The sequence below is a fragment of the Stegodyphus dumicola genome, chromosome X2 (genome assembly GCF_044657685.1).
Source record: "Stegodyphus dumicola isolate Sdum_Otavi_A_Nest chromosome X2, ASM4465768v1".
Taxonomy (NCBI): domain Eukaryota; kingdom Metazoa; phylum Arthropoda; class Arachnida; order Araneae; family Eresidae; genus Stegodyphus; species Stegodyphus dumicola.
The window spans coordinates 86,381,519-86,407,271 of record NC_140781.1 but is presented as its reverse complement, the minus strand read 5'-3'; the positions used below and the strand labels follow the sequence as shown (position 1 = coordinate 86,407,271).

Here is a 25,753-nt window from a genome sequence, read left to right as displayed (position 1 = left end):
ACTCGTTGGTAATATAAAAAGTAGTGTTTGTCTTAGATGTACTAAAATTTTAGAAATGCATGACATTTAGTGTGAATTTTAATTTTCACAAAACATAATAATAACTTCAAGGTTTATATGTGTAGCTACACCAGTATTTTATAAAACCACTAATTAAAGAACTGTCAAAACAAGAAACTTTTAAGCCTTATGTTAAGTACGGTATATATTATTTTGGAAATACTATACTGTGTATATACACTCAGTTAAGAACTATTCATTTGTGATTTTCATGTGGTTTGTAGAAAACTGAGTTGTTTTAAACTTTGTATTTAAAGTTTTTAAAAGCTGTTGATTATGATCTTACTGGAAGTTACACCAGAGATTTTTAGTGAAATTTATGCAGTTCTAACGTGCATTTTCGGAAAGAATGTTAATCTTTGTTCACATCTTCAGTGATTTTTCTCTTTCTAGATGAGTATAACTATCATCCCTCATCTTATTGGAGCACTGTCACTATTTCTAGGAGGAATTTTCTACTGCATTCTTATCACCTACATCATGTCACTCCTACATCCTGAACAGAAACAGCTACTGGGCATAAGAGTATTTCTCATTTGTCTTATTACAATGTGCTCTGCATTACGTATCCTTGAAATGTTGGTAATTAAAACTGATCTCGCATTCGTACGAAAAGTGTTTCTGAAATATTCGTAAATATATTGTGTATCCTCGATGCATTTATTGTATTTTGAGTAAGATGTTAAAAGATGAATGTTTTATGTACTTTTATCAGGGATAAGAAATTTTTTTCATGGAAGCGAGAAATCTTGTAGTCTGATCCTACAGATTACAGTTTAGATTGCAATAAACTGATATCCATATAGATTAAAATATACCAGACCAGCCGAATTTCAAAATTAAATTAGCAGAAAATTTCACTTCTCAGTTTAAGAAAATATAATACTCACAGAGACTGTCCCTAATAGATCCAAGTTTTTATGGTTTAAATAAAATTTGAAAAAATATGTAGATGACTTTAAGCTATAGATTATTATGATACAATACTACAATACAGATAATTTTATAATTATGAAGTTATGTTCTTGATATAGATTTAAGTAGACAGCAGGCATATGCAACCTTATGTGGTTTTGGGGCCAAGAATTTGAATTTTATGCTCCAACTACATGGAATGTATTAAGAGCATAACGTATAAATAAAATATTACTGATCAAAAGTAAATAACGTAATATATTAGCTACTAACTAGATTAATAATTTAATGAACTAAATGTCAAAATTAATAAAAATATTTTCTCTAAATATTATTCAAAATATTATTGTCATGAAATTAATAATAGTTTTAGTAAAGTTTAGAGTGCATTTAAGTTCTCAGCATTGTAAATTAGGTTGTTGGTACATCAATTAGAGAAAACTTGATACTATTCTTCAATTATCCTTGTACGCGTTTACTACTCGTAGTGCTTCATCTTATAGAAAACAACATTTCCCATGTATGAATTGGTGAACAAATAATACTTATTTTTCATGCGAAATCCAGAACTTTTTCTCCAACCAGTAAAATTTATTCAACAATATAGAAACCTGTTAAAGCCCCGCCCTTAAATTTTGATTTCAGATTTCAGTTTTATAGCTTTCAATTCCGAGTGCCTGCCAAGCTATTTAAGTAAAGTGGTAATTTAAAATAAATACCCACAAGAAAGGAATAGAAATCTAAAACATAGAGCCCCATTTCAAAATAATTTATAATGTTACTATTGTAGTAGATCAATGACCAGACTAATAAAAGTCGCAGGCTGACAGTTGCCGATGCTTGGTGTAGAAGTAGAGAAGAGAAAAATTCCGTGTCTGTATATACGTCTTTTGTTTATTGTATTGCTGACATAAATACAAACGAAAATTATTGCCATCAAAACGTACCATAATTAATAAAAGCATATTATCGACAAATAGCAAGCGCTTAGTTTTACTAAAATGTACATATTATAAATTAACAAATGCATATTGTTGACAAAACATGCAAGTTACTGACAAATTATTACTAACAAGTGAATATTGTTGACGGGCTCTTACTATCTAAAGTGCTTATTTTTGGCATTAGCAAGCTAGCTACCAACAAGTGCATAAAACTGTTGATGCTTTCGTAACTTAACATAGCGTTATTATACTTTGAAAAATGACACAAAGCTGAAACTTTAGCAGTTCATTAAAAAATCAAGGAAAATTTAACAATTAATAAATATGTATTGTACGAACATGACTGACTACATCTCAGAATATTTTAAGATTATTTTTGATAAGATATCTGCTTTGAAATATGCAAGTAAATGATCTTTAAATCTGTAAATCTTATCATGTGCCCTAAAATAGATTGTGTGAAATATTTATTGTGATGGAAAGAAGTATTTTATACAAAAGTATTTTTAACTTTTAGTTCATTTTACATATTTTTGTATATATCCATGAAACCGTTTAAAAACGAACAGTTAGTTGTACAACCAATCATTACTTATCCTTAATGAACGTTCGTAGAAGGTTATACCGTTCGTGATGGATTCATGGAAGGATTAGATGAAGGAAATCGGTTGAAAGATTGTGTTGTTGGACCTCATAACGTACCAGTAAGTTATTTATTTCATCTTCTAATTTCTGCATAGTTAGCAATAAATATAAAATGAAGTAAAATTCAATCTTAGATTGAGGCTAGTTTTATAGAAAACTATGCATTTTCAAGAAAGCCAGCATATTCTTCAAAAATATACAAGTCTAATATGTTTGCTTCTTGAAGAAAGAGATCTAGTATCAATCTTCATTGAAATACGTAGTGTTTCTATGAAACTAACATCAATGTAGGTATAAATTGTATAAAATGCTACAGTTTTCTATATACTCCAATATCTGAAATATTAAGTGCATGTGTTAGTTTTACATCATTACAGTTGTATTAGGTTGAATTAAAATAGAGTTGACCCTTTTTATACCTAATCTTTACATCCTAAAGAAAAAAAATGTTATAATAAAAGGTAAATACACTTTAAAAGTGAATTTATTATATTCTTAATCATCTAAAGACATTTTGGGCCTGTCATTGCAATACAGCGGTTGTTATAACGATTCAATTGAAATGTAAAATCTTGTAAAATATGATTTGTGCTAAGATACTTAAGCTTTTGATTTAATATTTCTGATAGACTGCATGAGAATTCGGTATTTAGTCAAGATTTCAACACGGAGTATTTTTATTGCAAACAAAACAAGCAAATTCAAGTTAGATGATTGATAGATCATGCAGATTAAAACAATAACACTACTAAGCACATAAAAGAGCACAAAATAAGAAAAAACACATTATTAGATTTACACAAATTTTTAGGTTTATTTTTCTCATAGTTCACTGAAATACAAAATTTTGCTTAAAATTTCCATGTGAAATATTCAAACTGCGCCAATAGCTGAGAAGCTATCGGCCTACATGTAAAAATAAGTACAGAAGTTTATAGTTTTAAATGATCACGAAAACTTTGCAGATACTTTGTTCTTTCGTTATCCATAAATAGTAAATATCAGACCGTATTTCTCAAGGCCATTTATAGAAAAAAATGTGAAATTAGGTTTTTATAGGAGCAGAGGTTGCTATTCATCAGACCTTTAAAATAAAACTGCAATTCATCAGACCTTTAAATTAAACTGCAATCAAAATGAAATGAAGGACTAAAACCTTTTAGATCCTTAGCCGATGAAATAGAGCTAATTTACTTTAAATATAGCAACTAAATTTGAAGCACAATTGCTAGTTGCACAGATAGAAAATTCCCTGAACTTTAGACATTGCTTTCACGAAACTAGGATTGTCGAAAAATCGAAATATTTAGTACTTAAATAAATAAACACCAATGTTACCAACAGAAAATAGATACTCAATTCCTTATTATAGTTGCATATTTTTTTTTAAACTTTCATTCCCAACTAGAAACTACGGCTACTTCCTACGAAAATAAAGACTCATTCATCATAAAATCGTATGTTTTAAACTTCTGCTACATTTATCTCTTTGATATTTTGTAACTATTTATGCGTAACAAAGGGACAACAACAACAACAACAAAAAATAATAATAGACTTTGATTGTTTAAATAATGGAAAGCAAAGATTTTAAATGAAACAATAAACTGCAAGCTTCTGTGATATCTGTGATATATATATATATATATATATATATATATATGTCATAATAAGAGCATAAGGAAAGGAAAAGACGGATACACTTTAGATGCGTGATGAGACCCATATTGAAGAAGAATTTTGATTGTGTAGTATTTAAAGAACTTGGCAGTCGAGGCAGTTTTAATTCCATTTTTATTTCCAATTGATATTTGTGGCCACAATCACTTGGCACTCTAGTCGTGCCTTTCCACAGAAGATTTACATTTTTGATATTGTTGGGATAGAAAGCAAGCCAGCGAAATTACATCTTAGCAGAGTAGAGGGCAAAAGCTGAAGTGCGTAGTTATGAAAGATGGAAGCACGCGAAGAGAAAAGTTTTGGTTTACAAGGACAGTTTCAGTTCTTAATTATTACGTCATCAGAGTTGCGCCGATCATAGAGTGATCTAGAAATGACGCAATGCAAAGAAGTTATTACGATTTTAGAATAGAGAGGAAGAATTAATGTTTATAGTTTAAACTATAATTTTGATTCATATATTTTTATCTTACAAATTTTACCCCCTTCAAAAAGAAAAAGGCGTAGCGACAGAGAAGCCTTTTTAAAGAAAAAGAGTTAAAGCACAAGCAAATTTAAAAAAATATAAATAAATAATAAAATTTTGATCCTGTAAAGTATTATTTATAAATATCATTTTTTTTAAAAATAGATGCTTAATTTTTAGAGTCCTATTGAATTTTTCGACATTTCAGTCCAAAAGTCTTTTTGTTTGAGAGTTCACATAATCATAATTCTTCAGGGAAAGTTCTTGTTATCGCAGAATATCACAAAATAAACTTTTACATAATCATTACTTATAATTAAATGTAATGCACATAAATATTTATGATATTAATTTTCATATTGATAAATTATATTTTAATACCATATAATAATAGGAGTAAGCTTCAGAAATTATGGTTTCACCGTTATCATCTTTCATTTACAATTCCTGTATTTTACCAAACTGGAAGCCTCGCAATACTTCTAAACAAACATATCCATCAATAGGGCTGTCCTCTTGAGCTAACCAGTGTGTTCTATGCACTGGTGGCCTAGGGTGCCTTGACAATTACTTGAAAAGACCTCCGTTCCTTGCATTAAGGTAACTGGCCTTTGAGAACTGCACTAATACATTCCATAATAAAAAAATAGAATTATAATAATAATAATATAAAAAATTTACATGCATTCATAACATGAGAGCCTCCAACATTATCTTGCATGAAGAGGGTAAAAGGAACAACTGTACAGAGGTAATTACAGGCCTCTGTTGAAAGAACCAGTACACCCTCATCATACTATACTTAACACACAATAACCCATAAATTTTAACATGCATTTACTATAACTTCATATTATATATCTGTAATAATTTCACTTATTTTTAACATCTACTTCATTTTTAGAATAATTATAAAATTCGTATTCAAAATTCTCAAAAAATTTCATAAACATAAAAACTTATCTTTATATCCTTCCCTATGAATAATTTAAATAGCTTAAAATTCGTTACTTAATTTGCTCACACATAATTATGAAAAATTAGAAAAATTAATGAACAAGAATTTCAGATTTTCTCAAAACAAATTGCAGAAATTTTAACCAATGTTGAAATGAAAACTATAGAATTCGCAGCACATCTGAGCTAGGTTCACACGAATGTAATAATTTTTGAGCTGTTGAAAAAGCGGAAGTGCAAATAATTTTCTGTCGCACATACTTGCAAACACTAACTCAGATCGACCTTGAACTCGCTGTAATGCTTAATTCCTAAACGGTAATTCACTGATAATTTCCTTTTCACTAGGCATTCGAACTTCTCAATTTATCGAGAGATCACTTTCAATCTGTAAACACTACGCGTGATTATTATTATTATTTTTTTTTTGAAGCACTTGCACCACAGCAGAAGAATGATCTGTTATTTTTTAAACACTGAAAAAACAAATTTGATGATTCACTTGTTTCACATTATCTTGGATTTATCACAAAACGATGATTTGAAGAGCTGAACTAAATTTTCCATTGAGGTTTCAGGCTGCAGGAAACTATCCTACCGGCTTAATTGTCATAATAAGAGCACAAGGAAAGGAAAAGACGGATACACTGTAGATGCGTGATGAGACCCATATTGAAGAAGAATTTTGATTGTGTAGTATTTAAAGAACTTGGCAGTCGAGGCAGTTTTAATTCCATTTTTATTTCCAATTGATATTTGTGGCCACAATCACTTGGCACTCTAGTCGTGCCTTTCCACAGAAGATTTACATTTTTGATATTGTTGGGATAGAAAGCAAGCCAGCGAAATTACATCTTAGCAGAGTAGAGGGCAAAAGCTGAAGTGCGTAGTTATGAAAGATGGAAGCACGCGAAGAGAAAAGTTTTGGTTTACAAGGACAGTTTCAGTTCTTAATTATTACGTCATCAGAGTTGCGCCGATCATAGAGTGATCTAGAAATGACGCAATGCAAAGAAGTTATTACGATTTTAGAATAGAGAGGAAGAATTAATGTTTATAGTTTAAACTATAATTTTGATTCATATATTTTTATCTTACATATATATATATATATATTATTTTATAATATATATATTACTGACTAGTAGTATTATGCATCAACAGAATCTATCAAATAAAACAACAAAAACTGGCCTTATGGATTAATTAGATATTGCCGAAAATCCTTATAACTTAATTATTTACTAACGCCAGTTTATATTACATTATATGATAGATTTCCCTGATTTTATTTAGCTTGCCATTTCTGAAAACTGTCAATATATCCCCACACTTTTCCTCGTTGAAATAATATGGCGAAAAATTTCTAGTGGAGATATCTCAACAACAGCTAGTTGCGCTGCCACAAACCTTTCTAGGTTTCTTTTTTAATTTCTCATCCACCACGTATGTGGATTAATGGGGAATGCCCCGTGGAATTTCTGCATTTTCAAACTAGACACCTACTTTTAGGGGTTTCGGTACAGTTGCCATAAATAAAGTACTGGGCAAAGTAACTAAAGTAACTACACAGAGGCAATGTTTAGTTTATCTATTATCTTGGGAGTATACGTGTGAAATGTTGTACAAATCGGTCTAGGCCAGGGGTTCTCAACCGGTGGTACGCAAGAGAAAAATAGGTGGTACGCAAAGAAGCAAAGTGTTTTTAACTATTAAATTCAAAAATTAAAACCCCGACATCCTGATTGAGTTTTTTCTCTAACACTCGCAAATTTATGCGATCTGAGCTTTGTTCAAGAGTGGTGATGGAAGTAGTACTTTGTAGTGGTGGTACTAAAGGTTTTCAATTTTTGTTTAGGTGGTACGCGTTAATCAAAAGGTTGAGAACCGCTGGTATAGATGTTGCCGATATATAGAGCATCAAAAGCTTCCATATCTTTACGCACAGGAATAGCTTAAGAAGAATTTGTAGAATTGAATATTTTAACAATCGCTATATAGTTGCGACGCTAAAATCTTTTGGGATTTCTTATCTAGACATAAGTGGAAGACTACTGTAACTTCAAACAAAAGAATGAATGTAAAAGTTAAATACGCAATAAGCAGATTTTGCTTGATAAGTAAGCTGGGAAATTAAGAAGTTGGTGTAATAATTAGAATCAGTAATTTTAATTATTAGCTTAATTACAATTAGACAAGAAGGAATAATCCAACACAGGAATCAGATCCAAAATAGGCGAAGAAATAGATAATCTTTGTACATTTAGAAGAACAAGAAAGTACAAAGACACTAATCTTTTCAGTTGTTTAATTATAATCACTAATGTTCTCTAGGTAATAAAATTTAAGCCAAAAATAAGATATTCAATAAATAAAAAATATAAAATAAAATTAGAAAGCGAATGGAATAAAATCACTCAAAGTTCAATCAAGTTTTAAATTCAATCAAGTTTCTTTTAATTAAATAACTTAGATTAAGTGAATAACTCACAATAAATGTAAATAAAAACAGACAAATATTAACAAAAATTCTAATAATAATTAGTAGTGAACAAAGAATAATTTTATTAACAGTAATATGTATATAACATACATAAAGCATAATTTTGACTTTCATTATTAATGTATTGAAGAATATTTTGTTGTCGCAGTATGCCGAAAGGCGTGTTAAAGTTTTCATTATAGGAGTGAAGGTGGTTGAGTTATACGAAGCTCTTTACATCAAATAATATTATGAGCCAAAATGCAGGAAAATTTTATTCAGGATAAATTCAGGCTTTATGCAGGTGCCTTCAATCATCATAATAAAAGTATTCATAAAAGTTATCCAATTAGAATGTAATTTTTTCATTTCTCGTGCTTTTTTATTTATTTATATACTGAAGAGCCTAAATATTATGACCACCTACTAAATAACGCATTCAGCTAACTCTGGCCTGCAAAACAGCTGCAACATGCCTTGGCATGGATGCCACAAGTTCTTGGTAGATGACTGTAGACAGTTTGTACCAAATGTCTAAGCAACGGTCACGCAAAGTTGTGATATTCCGACATGATGGTGTTTGAGCCTGCCGCTCCATGATATCCCAAATGTGCTCTATTGGTTTACGATTCGGTGAGTTAGGTGGCTAGGACATTAACTGGAATTCATCCTTATGCTCCTTGAACCACTCCAACACAATCCGAGCCTTCTGATAAGGGACGTTGTGCTGCTGGAAAACTCCATTTCCAGTCGGGAAGACAGACGCCATGGGAGGGTGCAGCTGATCAGCAAACATGCTTAAATAATCTGAAGCTTTCATGGTCTATTTTACCAGAACTAAGGGTCTCGTAATTGCTCATGAGAACGTCCTGCAAATCATAATACCACCACCACCAGATTGTATATGACCTGTTGTACAGGAGGGAGCAACTATTCGTCTGGAAGACAGCGTATCCTGACACGACCATCGACGTGATAAATGAGAAATCTTGATTCATCCGACCAGACAAATGATTTTCACTTATCCATGGCCCAGTTTTGATGTTCTGGAGCCCACTGAATGATGACAATGATGCTTGGTAAACAGAAGCACACAAGTGGGACGTCTGCTGCGCAGTCCTCCAACAGTGTCTGCTGAACTATGTGTTCCGAAACACTTGCCGTTGGACTTGCATTGCACTGGACTGACAGCTGAGCCACTGGCGCCGATTTAGCTGTACCAAGCGGCAGAGTCTCTGACATCCTTTTTTCCTTGATGACACATGGACGCCCAACATCTTGGCGTCTACTGCTGGCTTCACAGTCATTTATCCACTTTGAATAAATGCTAACAACTGCACATCATGAACAATCTACCAGTTGTGCAGTGTCGGAAATACTCCTTCAGAAACTTCGGGCCATTTCAATCTGCCCTCAATCATATTCGCTTAAATCAGTAGCCTTTCCTATCACACGCAAAAGTAAATGAAAAAATGATTCCTTACCTTCTCCAGCAGTAGTTTAATACCATACACACTTAATCACATACCCTCCACGCCATCCAGACGAGTTCATTAAAAAATATGGGGATGGTCATAATGTTTTGGCTCATCAGTGTATATACACATTCTGTATTCCTCGCATAAAAATTAGTATGTTAACGTAGTTAGTTATGTTAACGTAGAATTAACACGCTGAACAAGGTTGATATAAATAGTAAAAAGCAATTTTAAAATATATTTTTAAAATTCAGAAGGGTTATTCAACTAACTTATATCACAAATATTTAAATATTACATAAAGTTTTACTATTTTAAATAAAGGTTTTAATTTTAATTGTTAGCCCAGAAGGGTTATTAATTTTGTGTTGATGAACTGTAAATGTCGGTTCCCTTTTCAAACGGTTGCCAGCAAATATTACAGCCTTGTATTATATTTAAAGAAATTAAATAATGAAGAATCCGCATATATATATGTTTCTCGCATTGTGATAAAACAACGGTAACTACAGCCATCAAATTTTGAATAACGTAATCCTTCACCGATTATGGTCCCTAATTTGAAATTTGTTTTATTATCTATTTCATATTTTGTCAGACATTAAAGAATTTTTGATTAACAAACTCAACGATTTCAAGGCGAGGAATGGCAACACTGTACGAAAAAAAAAAAAAAAAAAAAACATTGTTATCTCCAACGCGCGAGTCTCTGTATCGGAAATACTAAAGATATGCTCATTTTAAAATTATTTTGCGATATTGCTGTTGAATTGAATTTTATGGTTTAAATGCGAAGAACAAGATATTTAATAATTAAAGATAACACATAAAACGTGCCTTTAGGCGTAATGTAAAATCTGAGAGCTTTCAGTTTTTTTTTTTTTTTTTTTTTTTACATAATTTAACTATCTCAACAAATTTATAAAATAATAAGTTACATTTCTAATATGTAGAGAGCAATGTATTAAACTTCTAATCTACGCTAAAATAACTCCTAATGTACGCTCAGCATTAAAAACATTTCGGATTTATTTTTTCCTATTTCAAATATTTGAATAATCATACCACAGATTTGGATACGTTATTCAAACAGAAAGAAAGTGCTCATGTCCAGTCAGGTACCTACACTCAACCATAGATGGCACCACCACTAAAATAACCTTTTAAAAAACTAGTATTTATATGAGAGTGTATATGTTATAATATCCGGAATTAGCTTGGACAGTTTAGGATTTATAATTACATTTGGGGCTGCGCCCAGGAATGAAAACGTTCGGGATTTTTAAACGAACTTAATTGTCCTTCCAGTTTATTTGTTCAGAACATGAGTTTGTTCTAAGACGCCATTATTGCAGTTTCGGGAATAAAATATTAAAGAAGCAGAAAAATTAATTCGATATTTTTAATTTCTGTTGTTTTATTTCTGTTATGATTTAAAAGTGAAGGCAAATTTCGTCAGTATGAATATGCATATTCTCTAAATATAGGTGAACTGCTAGACGAAAGGTCAATTCAACAAATTTTTTTCAATAGTAAAAAACAAGACCAGAACTCTAAAATGTTAAGCACTAGAAATAAATTACTGTTTTTACCTAAGATCTTCAAAAATGCTTAAAATATTTTCAAAGTAGTAGAATTTATGGTATGTTTACCGGGTTTACTAAAACGAAATCTCCACTAAAAAGAAATGTTGCGACTAGGATGAGGACGAAAGAGCGGCACTTAAGAGAACAAAATGCTTTTTATTATTCAAAAGGCATTTGCGAAATTCACTCGTATTGTAAAGGGGTTCGAAAAAGCAACTATGAACTGCAACATACACTTGCTACCGTAAGCGCAATGGAATCACGTACATTTTGGAATGTTCCTAGCTTGTCTTGTGTTTCCCAAGCAACTGCAGAAATGTGTGCTACAAAGATCATATTAATTTTAATGGGAGAGTCTTACATAGGTTCTTTGATATAAATCCTAAAAGGAGAAATGTAGGTATGTTAAGTCCGAGTATTTTAAAGGCCAATAACTGAACCACCAAGTCCAGTTTACTAATGTCATATTTGATAGATAACGAATTCATGAATATGGCGTTTCTGACCCTGCATTGGTATACGATTACGATAAGTCTTTATGCAACCTAACGAAGGGAAACACATATATACGACTAAATTTACTTAATCATCCTATTTTGCATAGTGTCTGAAGTAGTACAGAAGAGAAATGTACATCATGTATATGATTTTATTTTATTTTGTTGCATTTATATGTATAAATATATAACAAGATATAGAATAAGGAAAAGACTACAAATATAAATATATATAACATATTTTTACTTTTCTTTTTAGTATAACATGTCTTACCTTGTCAGCTCCGTCTGTGAATGGTCACTCCTTTTAGCTTTCGTTGTATTCTTTATGACTTTACGGGAAGAAGCTGCGGATTTCTGTTTCTCGATGACTATAACACTCAAAGAAGATTCTCAGATTAAGTCTCTTGAAAAGAAAGAAGATTTTGAAACTAACGCAAAAGATGAGAACCAGAACATCGGAAATTCAGAGGACAAATGCTCTATTATTGAAGAATAATCTTAAATTTTAGAATTGAAATTTAGGTTTTAATTTGTGACACTAGTTCATTGATTGTGTTTTTATACATATTTTGTGCAATGTATTTTACATGTTTACGAAACAATGCAATACAGCTCAGTAGTTTCAAACGTGCGTTGTTCATATTTCTACAATCAATAAATTCAAAGAGTATAACCAAAACAAAGGTAAAACTCCTGCTTCGAAAACACAAAGTTTAAATTTTTTTAATACTTGGCGTCTGAGAGTCAGTTAACCTTATATAGTATATCTGCATTCTTCTTTGGAAGCAAAATTTTACAACCTCAAGATATAACTTTTTACCTTCTTACCAGAGTAGGTTTATCAACAATAAGATATGTTACTTACTGTCAATTCAAAAAATAATTTTTATAAGTTTTTTTTTTTTTACTTTTTTTCGTAACTTAATTTATCTTTCAATTTCTAACGCTATATTAAATTCTACTTACAAATCTACCCTATTATTAGGAAGTTTTATATAATTATTAATGTAACTAAATTTAAAACAGATTAACTTAATATAGAAAATCATCACTGAAAGGCGCAATATTTTTGTTAAGAAATAAATTAATTCTGTTTCTGTTGGTCAGAATAATGTTTGTTTAAACGCATAAGGAAAAGATACAACACAAAGAACTAGATAACAATGAAGTAGAAAGCAAATAAAATGCAGCCAATACCAATTACTGCTATAAGACAATTACTAAGATCTTTCTCGAGATTAAATTGGACTAACTGCACAATTATTGATTTAAGTAGAGCTCATAGAATCTACCATTCACAGTCTCGGTAAAGTTTTGCAGACCTATGGATAAGCTACACATGTTTAATATTTTACTTTACTCTCTCCTATCTGCATGCCTACGTGGTATGATGGTAGCACACTCAGCGCGTATTCGAGAAGTTCAGGTTCCAGGCCCGGCGAGGATATTGCTTATTTTTCCCGTCTTCTGCTTCAAAATAACCTAATGACTCTACGGCGGCTTCCGAACTGAAAGATGGTGGATGATGATTCTTCACCACCAGGATTTGGCATTTGGGTCTCCTAATCCCCAGTCGGCTTTTAAAAAAGGGGGGAGTATGTAAGGTATTTTCTTCCTCCTTTCTACATGCTTTCGTAGTGTAACGGTAGCACATTTGGCGTGTATTCGAGAGGTTTAGGTCTGGAAAGAGGGCACTGCTCATTTTTCACGTCTCCTGCTTCAAAATAACCTAATGACTCTACAACTTTAAACCACACAAAAGGTAAATATTCGTTCAGTTAACACTTCGGTAAACATTTAATTAACAACTCAGCAGTTTGTGCATTAGAACAAATAAACTCAATTTTGATATTAAGTGCCTTAGTATCATGAACAAATTTCAATTTAATGTCTGTATGTTTCAACCTATTCTACCTGAATTATTCTCATTAAATATGCACGTTATACTTCATTGGTTACTTTCAAACACTGTAATGTTCTTAACCAGCCGCTACGCGGCCAGCCTTCGCCTGGCTTTTAAATGTACCAGAAAAATGCCTAAAGGGAGCACCAAACATCAAATTAAAAAACTGCACAAATTTTTACTCTGCAGAACAACTTTATCAAAAAAAAAAAAATCAATAAAAATGTATTACATATGAAAAAATTACAATGAAATAAGCAATATCCCATAATACAAATATTAATTATCCTGATAAATAAATTAACCAACTTCCCGTTGCCTTCTCTCGACAAACGTCCATTATCCAAGAGAAACATTAAATTTAAAAACTGCACAGAATTATCGCCCTCGTTTTTCCGAGTGGCAACAGTGCTGATATCAGCAACAATGGCAACAGTGGCTACTGAATTATAGATTTGATGCGATTTCATCAAAAAACATAAAATAAAAAAACTCATTCGAATTTTGGAACAATCGCTTTGAGGTCCACTGGCTGTTGTCTAGATGCACCTATGCAACAAATTTAATAGCCCTGGGTCTATTAGCTTACGCGCAAGCATGAACGAAAGCACACACACACAGACAGATTTTGCCTTTCATATAGTATACAGATACCAACAACTTTCCAAATTACATGTTTTAGCTAAAGTAGATCTTTCCTAAGGCAATCCAGAAATAAACAAGTCATCTCAGCTTTCTTTGGTGATAAAGCTATAAAATTTTGCTTTTTTACAACACCGGAATACAAGACAATCACTTCATACAATTACATAATCAGGAATATAGATTTAATATCATTAGGATCACCCCCAGTTTGCATCTACATACATAGTCAAATGAGAAATCTTATTAAATTTTGAGCAAATTAATTTAAATTTAGATGTTTAGAAATGATGCAGATTTAGATGTTAGATTTAGACAGTGAAGTATTCCTCTAAGCGTATACTATACAGGGTCAGGTGGGGTTTCTTGTAACTAACTTTTAAACAATTAACCGCATAACAAAATAACCGGTTGAGTAACGCTCGCATGATTCGACCAGATCAACCAACAAGATATAGTAAAGAACTAACAAGTTCTCGATAAAGTTTTTAACACGTAGATCAATTTTCAAAATAAACAAACGTAGAATTAAATTCAGATGGAGAAGAACACGCTTTGCAATAGAGCATTCTGAACTTGATCAGTAATCACAAGATGCAAAACCTTTGATTTAAAAATGATTCATTTTGCGTAAACTATATTCAAATTCCTAGAAATTCGGAGATTTTTTTTTTACAAACTTCAACATTTTAAATTTAGTTCATTAAGTTCATGAGCATTTGATCCAGAAATAAATAAGTCATCTACGTTAAAAGCTATAATTATCTATATAGCTATATTAAGAAGCGCTCTTTGAAGATTGATAAGAATGCCTGTTTCGCGATTTGATCGTCTGAATTAAGAGAAATTTATCATACTATTGTCCTGATGCCTGTTTCAATCCGTCTACATATTTAAAGTCGACATTTTTATTACTACTATTTAAATTACCTACATTTTCTATTACTGCAACATTTAGATTGACAATGTAAATAACTTCTTTCAAATTACCATTTAAGAAAGAAATTTTAACATCTAAGACAAATACGTTTAAAATTTATTGAAGTATAACCACAAGAATAAGATGCAGGATAGGCATCTAATAGCACGTGAATAGGTATTCAGATCCTTCCTGCTAATTTTAAGGGAAACTGGCTCATATCCATGTTACACATGGGGAAAAACCATGAAAACGCCCATGCAACCAGCCCGCTCCTTTTTGTCACAAAATCCATTTACATGAAATTGATCTTTTCTTATGTGGAGACTCTTGTTAATCCAAAATTATTGCCCTTCACATTACTGCCCTTCACAAAATGCTTTGATGTCTAATCACTTTGATGTCTAATCACTTTTCAAATGAAAAGATGCTGCCACCAGATGTTATCACTGTGTAATATTTTTAAAAAATAAAACAGAAAATGTAAATAATATAACGAATATAAAAAGAAAAGGGAATCCTAAGCATATGCTACTTATAAAAATTTTGTAAATGTTAAGTTATTCATTTATGATTCGGTAACATTATATGATCAGAGGATATACCACGATCAATGCGATATTTTCAAATGAAAGTATGAGAAATGTTGTGTAAATGACTATATATAGTTATCGTTTTCTATTGTATGGGAGACCAGAATAATAAAAATTGAATAGTGTTTATAATTAACATTGAACCATAAAGTTTATAAACAAATCAGATTTTATTTAAAAACGTATAAGATGAAATCATAGTTTACTGTAGCTCGTTGCTGTTCGGCCAGTTTGATGTCTAATATTCAACAACAGAAATAACAGAAACAAAATAAAACAAAACAGCAAACTGGCCGAACAGCAACGAGCTACAGTAAACTATGATTTCATCTTATACGTTTTTAAATAAAATCTGATTTGTTTATAAACTTTATGGTTCAATGTTAATTATAAACACTATTCAATTTTTATTATTCTGGTCTCCCATACAATAGAAAACGATAACTATATATAGTCATTTACACAACATTTCTCATACTTTCATTTGAAAATATCGCATTGATCGTGGTATATCCTCTGATCATATAATGTTACCGAATCATAAATGAATAACTTAACATTTACAAAATTTTTATAAGTAGCATATGCTTAGGATTCCCTTTTCTTTTTATATTCGTTATATTATTTACATTTTCTGTTTTATTTTGTTGTAAAACAAAATTTTGTAAATGTTAAGTTATTCATTTATGATTCGGTAACATTATATGATCAGAGGATATACCACAATCAATGCGATATTTTCAAATGAAAGTATGAGAAATGTTGTGTAAATGACTATATATAGTTATCGTTTTCTATTGTATGGGAGACCAGAATAATAAAAATTGAATAGTGTTTATAATTAACATTGAACCATAAAGTTATAAACAAATCAGATTTTATTTAAAAACGTATAAGATGAAATCATAGTTTACTGTAGCTCGTTGCTGTTCGGCCAGTTTGATGTCTAATATTCAACTAGCGGTAGATCAAATGCTGGTCTTATCAGATTCTGTTTTTATTTTAATCTTAAATTGAACATACTTGAAATAACATAGGAATAGAAAATTCAATGTATATGACTGTTAAATTAAACCATGTATTAATTATTCCTAAGCCGAATTATCTCTAATTTAAAAAATTCTATTTATGCAGTTATACAATGGATTTGTTTCAAAGTAATGTACACTGGTAAGAGCATCTGTTCAAAATTGTTTTAAACCAGCCTTTTACAGAGAACTTAGTGTGGACATCTAATATGAAAATATTTTCAAATCTCGATAATTAATTTTTTAAAAAAGTTAATTAATAAATAATAATTAATTTTTAAAAAAAGTTAATTTTAAAAAAGTTAATTTTTTAATAATTACAAAATTATTTTATAGCTTTAAAATCATTACAAAATATTATCGCTTTGCTAAAATTTTAGCAAAGCGATAATAAGCTGTCTTGTGGCATATGTTGGAAATGTGTAAAATAAGGTTAAAAGCTTACATTAAAATAATACAAAATAAAACTGAAATCAAAATATTTATACAATATTGATTTCATACATAATAATATCCCAACAAGATAAATCACGATAAAAATTGTTATGAAAGCACTGATTTTACTTTGTTATATATATATATATAAGGGGATGTAAAAACACAGACTATAATACAAATGAGAGGCTATTTCTCAGGAGGGCTCAGATGGGAACAAAACTATTGAATCTAAGGCTCAGTTGGAAACAGAACTGTTGTAATCCGTCCATCTCAAACGGCTTTAAGCTCTTTTCGATGAGCAGTCATAACAGGCGCATTATCTGCATAGAACGAAACATAGACTAATCTAGGTATATTTCATTTATTGAATTCTTCAATAATCATCACTGAAATATTCTGACGAGTTGAGTCAATAATTAAAGTAGGAGGAAATGAAATAGCGTTTTTATTTCACTCTTTGGTTCATTTAAATAATTTGCAGACATTGGAAACAACTTGTAGTCATACTTTCTTTGCTTCCATCAACAGACAAGGAGAAGCAAAATACTTATCAACTAGTTTTATTAAACGACTGTCATCAAATTAGTAATGGAAGAAGTTTTTCAATTAGCACATGAATATTTCACTCGAATCAAGCGATGTCTTACTAAACACAGACCCGACATGATCTGCAGCATTCAAGACAACATTACATCCAGTCAAAAACTGTATAAAAACGACTCGGCCAGAACGCTGCTAGCTTCAAATCATGAGATTTTGGAAAAACAATTGTTCGTTTTTATCCAAATTTTGAACATATTTCTTTCATTTTTTTTATTTTTAAATTTTAATGTTTCACTATATCACCTTTTTCCACCATGCACATTGAGGTTTAACAGTAATTTCTTACAGCCACCATTTCATGACCTTTGCTTAATTTAGCATTTTAACAGATATTTATGACGCAACACATATTTCCCTAAAATAGAAAATTCAAACAAAAATTTAACCAACATTTTAGTTAAAAACATGTGGTGTATATTTGATTAGTGCTTGCTGCCACCTCATCACTATTCCCGGTGCGAACTCTCGTGTCGTAACTGGTAGCGCGTGCAACTAACAATAAGAATCCTAGCGAAAGCAAAGCTGGCTTTTTGTATTTCCTGCTGCGAAGAACAGGTGCATAGCATACAAATGTATTGTAATATTCAAGGTAAATTAAATTTACTTTGCTGACTAGATTTTTACTTGAACTGTGAAGCGAATATTAGCTAAGTTCAAACTTTATCAATGACAAGACGTAGGAAGAGTGAAAAGACCCTTTTATTCAACTCAAGAAGACGGCCCTCCTGGTGCTTACAGACTGAGCCAAGACTTTTGGCTTCAACACAAAATAGAAATATAAAATTTAAACTAAGTTTAATAACCATCCGAAGCACTAGATAATTAATGCGGGTTGGCTCTTAGCCCTACCACCGAACCGGCAATTAAAATGCACTGCTGTAAAATAGCAATCTTAAGTCAACGAAAAAACGGGACCGAACAGTAGAACACGCTCTGTCTGAAACAACTGAGACACAAGTATAAAAGTATATTTATACCGTAGTTTGCGTATCACGTGAAACTGATATATCATTTTGGCCGGAAATGGAAATGAGAGAAAATAGAAAAGATAAATGACTAGACAAAACCGGTTAGTTTAAAACTAAATGATCTTTATAATATAGAGCTCTATGTATTTGTATAGATGTATGGACATTTTGCATAAATATATTAATTAAGACAAGCTTCTCGTACAGAAACAAAAGAACGCAAATCGACATTCAACGAAACAACGTTGACATGAACTACGTTAACTTAAAATGACGGCAGTTAAACCGAGGATAACCGAAACGACATTAAACGGAGGACAATATTTGGGAGAACATTAAACGTTAGACGGAACAACGTTATCCGAAACAACGTTAAAAAGATAAGTTAAATGGAGCGGCTTAATGGAAGCGGTAGAAAACGAAGCGAAGTTAACTGAAACGACATTACGAACCGAACAGACGTAAATCGAAATGACATTTATAAACACGAGGTCATATGGAACGACGTTAACTTATTCAGCTTTAATTACGACTTTAATTGAGGCGTTGTTAACCAAAACGACATTAAATGACGGAAACTGGTCATTTCAAAGGTCAACAGCACAAAAGAGAATTGACTGATAAATTAAAGTTCTTTCTTAGAAAGAGTTAACCGTAATGCAAGAAGTTGTGATAAAAACAAGTTCAACCACAAACAGCTTCAACAACAGAATAAAATTTACGTCAGGAGCAAGAAAATTTTCCTTCCCACTGTTAACGAAGAGTACTTTCTTCGCTTACAGAAAAAAGTAATAATCATAATTGTTGAAATCTTGCACGATAGGTAATAAGGAAAATATAATCTTCTTTTTTACATACTTAATTATGATGGAAAATTCCAAAGACGTTTTGACGTCAGACTTACAATCGAAAGTTCGAATGATGGTGTTCTTTTCTAAGGGGCTCTCAAAAAGATAACCTATTTCCAACAGCTTCAGTTGGCTAATCAAGATGTTCGAAGCAGTGCCACTCATTTCAAGAGATCCAGAAGGTGTTGAAAAGACTCAAACGGGTAAATGTAACACTTGATACTTATTTAACCTGTCTTCCCATAGGCATAACGAATGGGGTATTGCATAGTTAAATCTCTAGAATTTTCTCTATATATTTTGCAGATAACATTAAGATATTTTAACTAAACCTATTTAAATTTAGTAAAATAAATATAAATTAAAAACATTTTAGAGGTGGATATATGCTTGATATATTTTTCTAATGAAATAATTTTTTTCGCTAAATTCTAATGAAATAATTTTTTTCGCACTTAATTATTACAAAGAAAAATGTATAAAGACTATAATGTGAATTGAGTGTGCGAATTCAAAGGATAATCATAAAAACAGACGAAAAATATGTTAAGTAGGATTTGTTAATAACAGGTTAAAATAGCAGAAAAAATAAATTATAGCTCACGTACACGCAAAGTTTCCTCTGATCTTTTTCAGAGCTGCGAGTATATCAGTTGTAGCCACACGTATATTGTATTGTATCAATTGGTAGCTGAAGAATTATACAAAAAAAAAATCAGTTTGTCAAAATTTTAAATTTTTATTATATACATATGTTTTATTTATATATTACATTCATATATGTATACACGTTTAATCAAAAACATTAGGTAGCTGTGTTTTATTTTAAATTAGCATTTCTTTAACTTTTTGACTTTTATCTTTAATAGTAATCTATTCTTTGTAAACTTCATTCGCATTTTATGTCTTGACCATTAGATAAATGTAATTTAATTCTCAGAAGCTCACTCACGTGTTCATTTTCGAGTTTGTTTCAGTACATTAGTTTTATGCAATTCATAACAAAAAATCCACGGTCGCAGTCTGCGCTGAATGCTTGAAAAGTTTCGATAATATTATATAGAAAAGAAAAAGGCTAGAAAAATCAAGGCTGGTTTGAATAAAGGTTAGTTGTATCTCTGAAAGTTGTGAACAATCCTAGTTTAGTTTCCTCTAGAACTGTTAGAAAATTCAAGGTTAGTTTGGACAAAAATTATTTTATCTCTGAAAGTCGTGAACAATCCTGTTTAGTTTCCTCTAAAACTGTTAAGTTCAATTCTGAATATTCGCTCCATATTTTATTTATATCAACATTTTTATTCGCCATGAATTCTAATTATTGTTTTCGAAAGATGTATTATATTTTGCTTTCTAAAATAAAAGTTGTTTCTTGAATTTAGGATAATTACATTATCAAATGCTTGCCAGTCTTTTAATTTTTCATTTGGCAATCTGCTCAGTAAGTGCAAACAAATATGTTCAATAAAACCAATCATAACTGATGTATCAATATCATTTTGAAGTTTCGATAATATTTCTCTTACAGCATCACCCCAAAAGATTTCTTGTTTTAGATATTGAATTTTTAGTTTGTTAATCTTTATTTTTATTTAACGATGAGCATTAAATAATTGTTAAATCGCTTTTTATAGATATTTTGCCCAAGTATGTTAGCTCGTCTAATACATCTTTCAGAGGAAGTACTGCTACACGACATTGTGAATCTGTTAATTATTTTTCATAATATTTACGAATGGGGTATTGTCTGACTTTTATAATGCGCAATTAATGTACTTCAGTTTTTTGCTGAAATACCTGATTAACCATCTAACTTAATTTGATGGTTTAAATAATATTACATCACGCCATGACACTTGAGCTAAGTCTTCAAAATTTTTCTCTTTAACGCTAGATCGGTGAAACATTGTGTACACAGTTCTATGCAAATTTTTTATATCCTGCATACTAGATATAGTTTTCCATGCATCATAATCCTAAATTTTATTTATGTGCTACCCATCGCTGTTCAGTTAAATGTTATATTTCTCTTGTGATAATTGCTACTACTCCATTTTTTTCCCTAGCATAACACTGTCTACAGCCCTCATAAACGTTACCATTTTTTGAATATCTAAATTATTTACTTCATAAATCTGTTTCACAGTTTTTCAGTTTCACTATTCCTCCAAATGCAGTCTTTGTATGCAGTTTTACAATGAACATGATATTAGCACTTTAATATAGAATTATCAATGCTTTCATCTACAGAAAGAATACGTAAACTAGGTTTCCCTCATTTCATTAAATACCTTTCTTTTTCTTTTTTCTTTTATGCGTAGAGTTCGCGCATTTAACAAATTCAAAAGCATAATTTTTGCTTCCCCAATTTCGAGGTAATTTAATAAACTTTTAGATGCGTTGATGTATGTCAAGAACGAAATTAATTGAGGCACTAATTTTTATTTCCAATAATATGTTTTCAGTTTGAAGCTTCACGAAATTATAATCTGATCTAATCATAATCTGATTTCGTACATTCCTGTTTCCCCTTTTTAAATAGAGGTACAAACTGATACAAAGGTGGAAGATACAAATTGCAATGTTACACATATAAATATTTTTAAAATTACAACTCTTTTGAAGGTTCTGAAATTTTTAACCTCTTTTCTAAGTGAGTTTTGAATTATATAAATGCCATTTCAAATAACTTAAATAAATGGCACCTTTTTTTTCCATACTGAATTCTCCCAGAGATTTTGCTTCTGTACAAAGACCTTTCCAGTTCCACAGGAAAAGAATTCATTTATTTTTTCGGTTTCTTTTTATATCTGTAGTTTCTACTAAAACTGAAAGCCATTCCATTTTAAATAATCTGCAAACTTGTCTTACAAGTACGTTTTTTAACTTTAGATTCTTCTTTTAGACATTCTTATCTAAACGTTTAAGAACAAATTTTAATACATTTATTATTACAATACTATTTAATGTATTATAACTTAACACAAACAAATAATAAAAAGAAATACCGTATTTATGCGAATCTAATGCGCCATCGAATCTAATGCGCATCCCCATTTTAAAACTTTAAATAATAAAAAAACTGTTTGTCGGCGAATGTAATGCGCATCAATGGTATGAGGAATTTATTGAATCTTATTTTATACAACAATGGATTTGCATATAAACTATCAATCAATGGTATGATAATTTTATTTAAATTTAGACACCATATTTTATACAACAATGGATTTATACGTAAAGTAGCAGAACATAGAATTAACCTATTAGTGGGCTATAGTTATGTGAAACAATCATTGTTAATTACCACTACCTTATATACGGTATCTATAGTAAAATATGAACATGAAATAAATCGTAATATTTCTATCTAGCTAACAGTTTCTAGAATCAGTGATTAATAGTAAACGTCTTTATTCATTAATGTTTTCATCACTGGAATCCTCGCAGCTCTCTTCGTCAGAAGCAGATTCATTTCTTCTTTCCTCATCCTCATCATCGTCATCCTCGGCGTTCCAGAGCACGTCATCTTCCCTGCCATTCGATGAATTTGAAATGCAGCATTTCTTGAAATATTTCATAATCATTGGTGCTTCGATGTTTTTCCAGGCAGCAGAAACCCAGTGTGCAACAATGTGCGGTGCAGCACGCTTATTTTTCCTGTCAGGTTCAATTCACGGTTTGGCTCACAAAACCATTTTTTGTACTCCGCCTGAACGTACCCATTAAAAGGTTTATTTATAATAACGTCCAGGGGTTGTAACACAGACGTCATCCCTCCAGGAATTAAAACAAGATCACTGCCTAGGCTGCATCTTCTTTTTTACGTCGTCGGTAAGATGACCACGAACTGCGTCCAGACAAAACATTGATGGTGGATTGGAGAGCCCACCGGAACGGCGTTCCCATACATTTCGAAGCCAATTAAGCATTAATGATTCCATCATCCACCCCTTCTCTTGGTTTCGAATCAGGAAATCATCTGGGAACAGCTTTTCATTCTTAGGGGTTTTAGGGATGTTTTCCGTTTGAAGATTAAGGAAGGGGAAGTTTGCACCCGTCTGCTGTTATTGCCAGCATCACTGTTACGCGTTGTTTTTCACATCCCGAAGTTTTGATGATAACTTCATTAGTCCCCCTCTTCGTAATGGTGTAGTTACGAGCATATCAAACCAAATTGGCGTCTCGCCAGCGTTCCCAATTTGCCCCATTGAAAAGTTCTTTTCCTTCCGAAGTGTGATGACATACCGCTGAAATGTTAGTAGTTTTCCCTCAAAATCTGCAGGAAGCTTTTGACATATTGTTGTACTGCGTCTTAGAAATAAGCCCATCCGCTTCATAAACCGATCCACACATCCACGACTAGCCTTAAACTCTTGTTTCGGTATTCCAAGAACCTCAGCCTCTTCTTTTGCTTTATTTTTTATGGTGTCACTAGTCACAGGTTGTCCATTCTCCCTCCTTTCACGTACAAATTCCAAAACGTTTTCTTCAATTTTAGGGTTTCTTCCTTTGCGAAGGCCAGTGAATTTCTTTCTACTAGCTTTAGTTGCAAACAGTGCCAATTTCTGTTGCCGCCACAAGCGAACATTGCTCTCAGCTACGTTGAACTCTCTCCCTGCCTTTCTATTGCCATTTTTTTCAGCATAAAGAACTACTTTACGTTTGAAAGTAGCGTCATATGACATTCTTCTCTATTTGCCCTCCATTTCTTGACTACGTACTCTGCAGTTTGTATCCTCTATGCAATAATGTGTCAACGATAAATGTAACGGTAAATGTAGTCGAGAAATACAGTAATCCTTTGTTACGATTTAAATTTGGTTGACGTCATCGGCAAACTTTGCACTCGAATCTAATGCGCCATCGAATCTAATGCGCACCCTAATTTTGAATACTACATTTGGCCAAAAACGATGCGCATTAAATACGGTACCTTATTTTTCCACCAGATCTTTACAGATAAAAAAAATCAAATTTAGAGCAACTACCATACCACACTCACACGCGTACACGTTGTTGATTAATTTGTAACTCCCTCATGTATCCAGTGCAAGTAAACATTACATCATAGGCTCACGCTTACCTATTTGTGAATATATTTTCTAACGTCATGTTAATATCCGCATGCGCACGTAGTGTTGTTCCCAGTCAAGAAGTGGCGTGCTTAGTCTTATTTGATATTCTGTGTGTATAGTAAGGTATTCTTCGGTTACTTAATATGAGTCGTAATACGTCATTTGTGTAAAATGTGTAAGGAAAATAAACATGACAAGGTATGTTCACTTACAAAGCGCAAATACGTTATTTGCGCTTTGTAGGTGAGCATACCTTGTCATGTTTATTTTCCTTACACATTTTTAATAGCTGATAGTACGCGAGCGAGAAACAAATTTCTCTGGGGAATATATTGCGATACCTGTAAAATTACTGTGTGGCCGCACACCCAGATATGTTAGAGGGAACTATGCTTACACGAAATAATGGTCTGAACCTGTGATAACAAACAGCCTAATAAACTGCAAAAATTAAGCTCAATATTCTTGATTCGTTGTTTCCTAGTAAAGATTCATTGACTAACAGAGACTTTCACAGCACGTTATTACTGAGATGTTTCGCTTTGTAATTGTGGTAAGATTCAGTCATTACTTTATAATTGAAACTTTTGTACTTCAATTAGACAGTTCGTATTTCTTCTGTATACAGTACATATTTCTAAATATCGACCGTTTATAAAAACAGAAATATTTTCATTAGTTAGAGTAATTTAATTTTTATTCAGAATTAATTTTGAAGTAAGAGACTCAATACATTTTAAAAGATACACGAGTTTGCTTATGATGAAGGAGCAACTTCCTCATGAACTACTATTCTGAAGATTCCTTATGCCCGTTTGTAAGTCATGGTCATTTGTGCTACTCTACACGGGAAACGGCATGGGCTATAAGCTTCTAGGTATTTAAAATATTCTTGTATTATTAGAATTGAATTTTATCGGAAATTGCATGCTTTGGTATTGCACCAACTCATTTCTGTGAATTTTATCTGTATTGTCTCTTTTTTAAGAAATATTCTGTATTCGTTATACTAGTGTTTATATA

At 31.5% G+C, this 25,753-nt stretch overlaps 2 protein-coding genes across 2 annotated transcripts in view; both read left to right on the top strand.

The window, feature by feature from the left end:
- LOC118191676 (DNA damage-regulated autophagy modulator protein 1-like) overlaps positions 1 to 12,340 on the top strand; it is a 39,864-nt gene extending 27,524 nt beyond the window's left edge. Inside the window, exons 5-7 of the mRNA XM_035362511.2 lie at positions 454 to 625; positions 2,535 to 2,623; positions 11,970 to 12,340. Coding sequence (XP_035218402.1) covers positions 454 to 625; positions 2,535 to 2,623; positions 11,970 to 12,209 — 501 coding nt within the window. The 3' untranslated portion in view covers positions 12,210 to 12,340. The remainder of the gene's footprint in view (positions 1 to 453; positions 626 to 2,534; positions 2,624 to 11,969) is intronic.
- A 7,304-nt stretch (positions 12,341 to 19,644) lies between these two features.
- The window catches only part of LOC118191675 (DNA damage-regulated autophagy modulator protein 1-like), an 82,308-nt gene continuing 76,199 nt past the window's right edge, over positions 19,645 to 25,753 (top strand). The window contains exon 1 of the mRNA XM_035362508.2: positions 19,645 to 19,858. Within this exon, the coding sequence (XP_035218399.1) occupies positions 19,798 to 19,858 (61 nt within the window). The 5' untranslated portion in view covers positions 19,645 to 19,797. The remainder of the gene's footprint in view (positions 19,859 to 25,753) is intronic.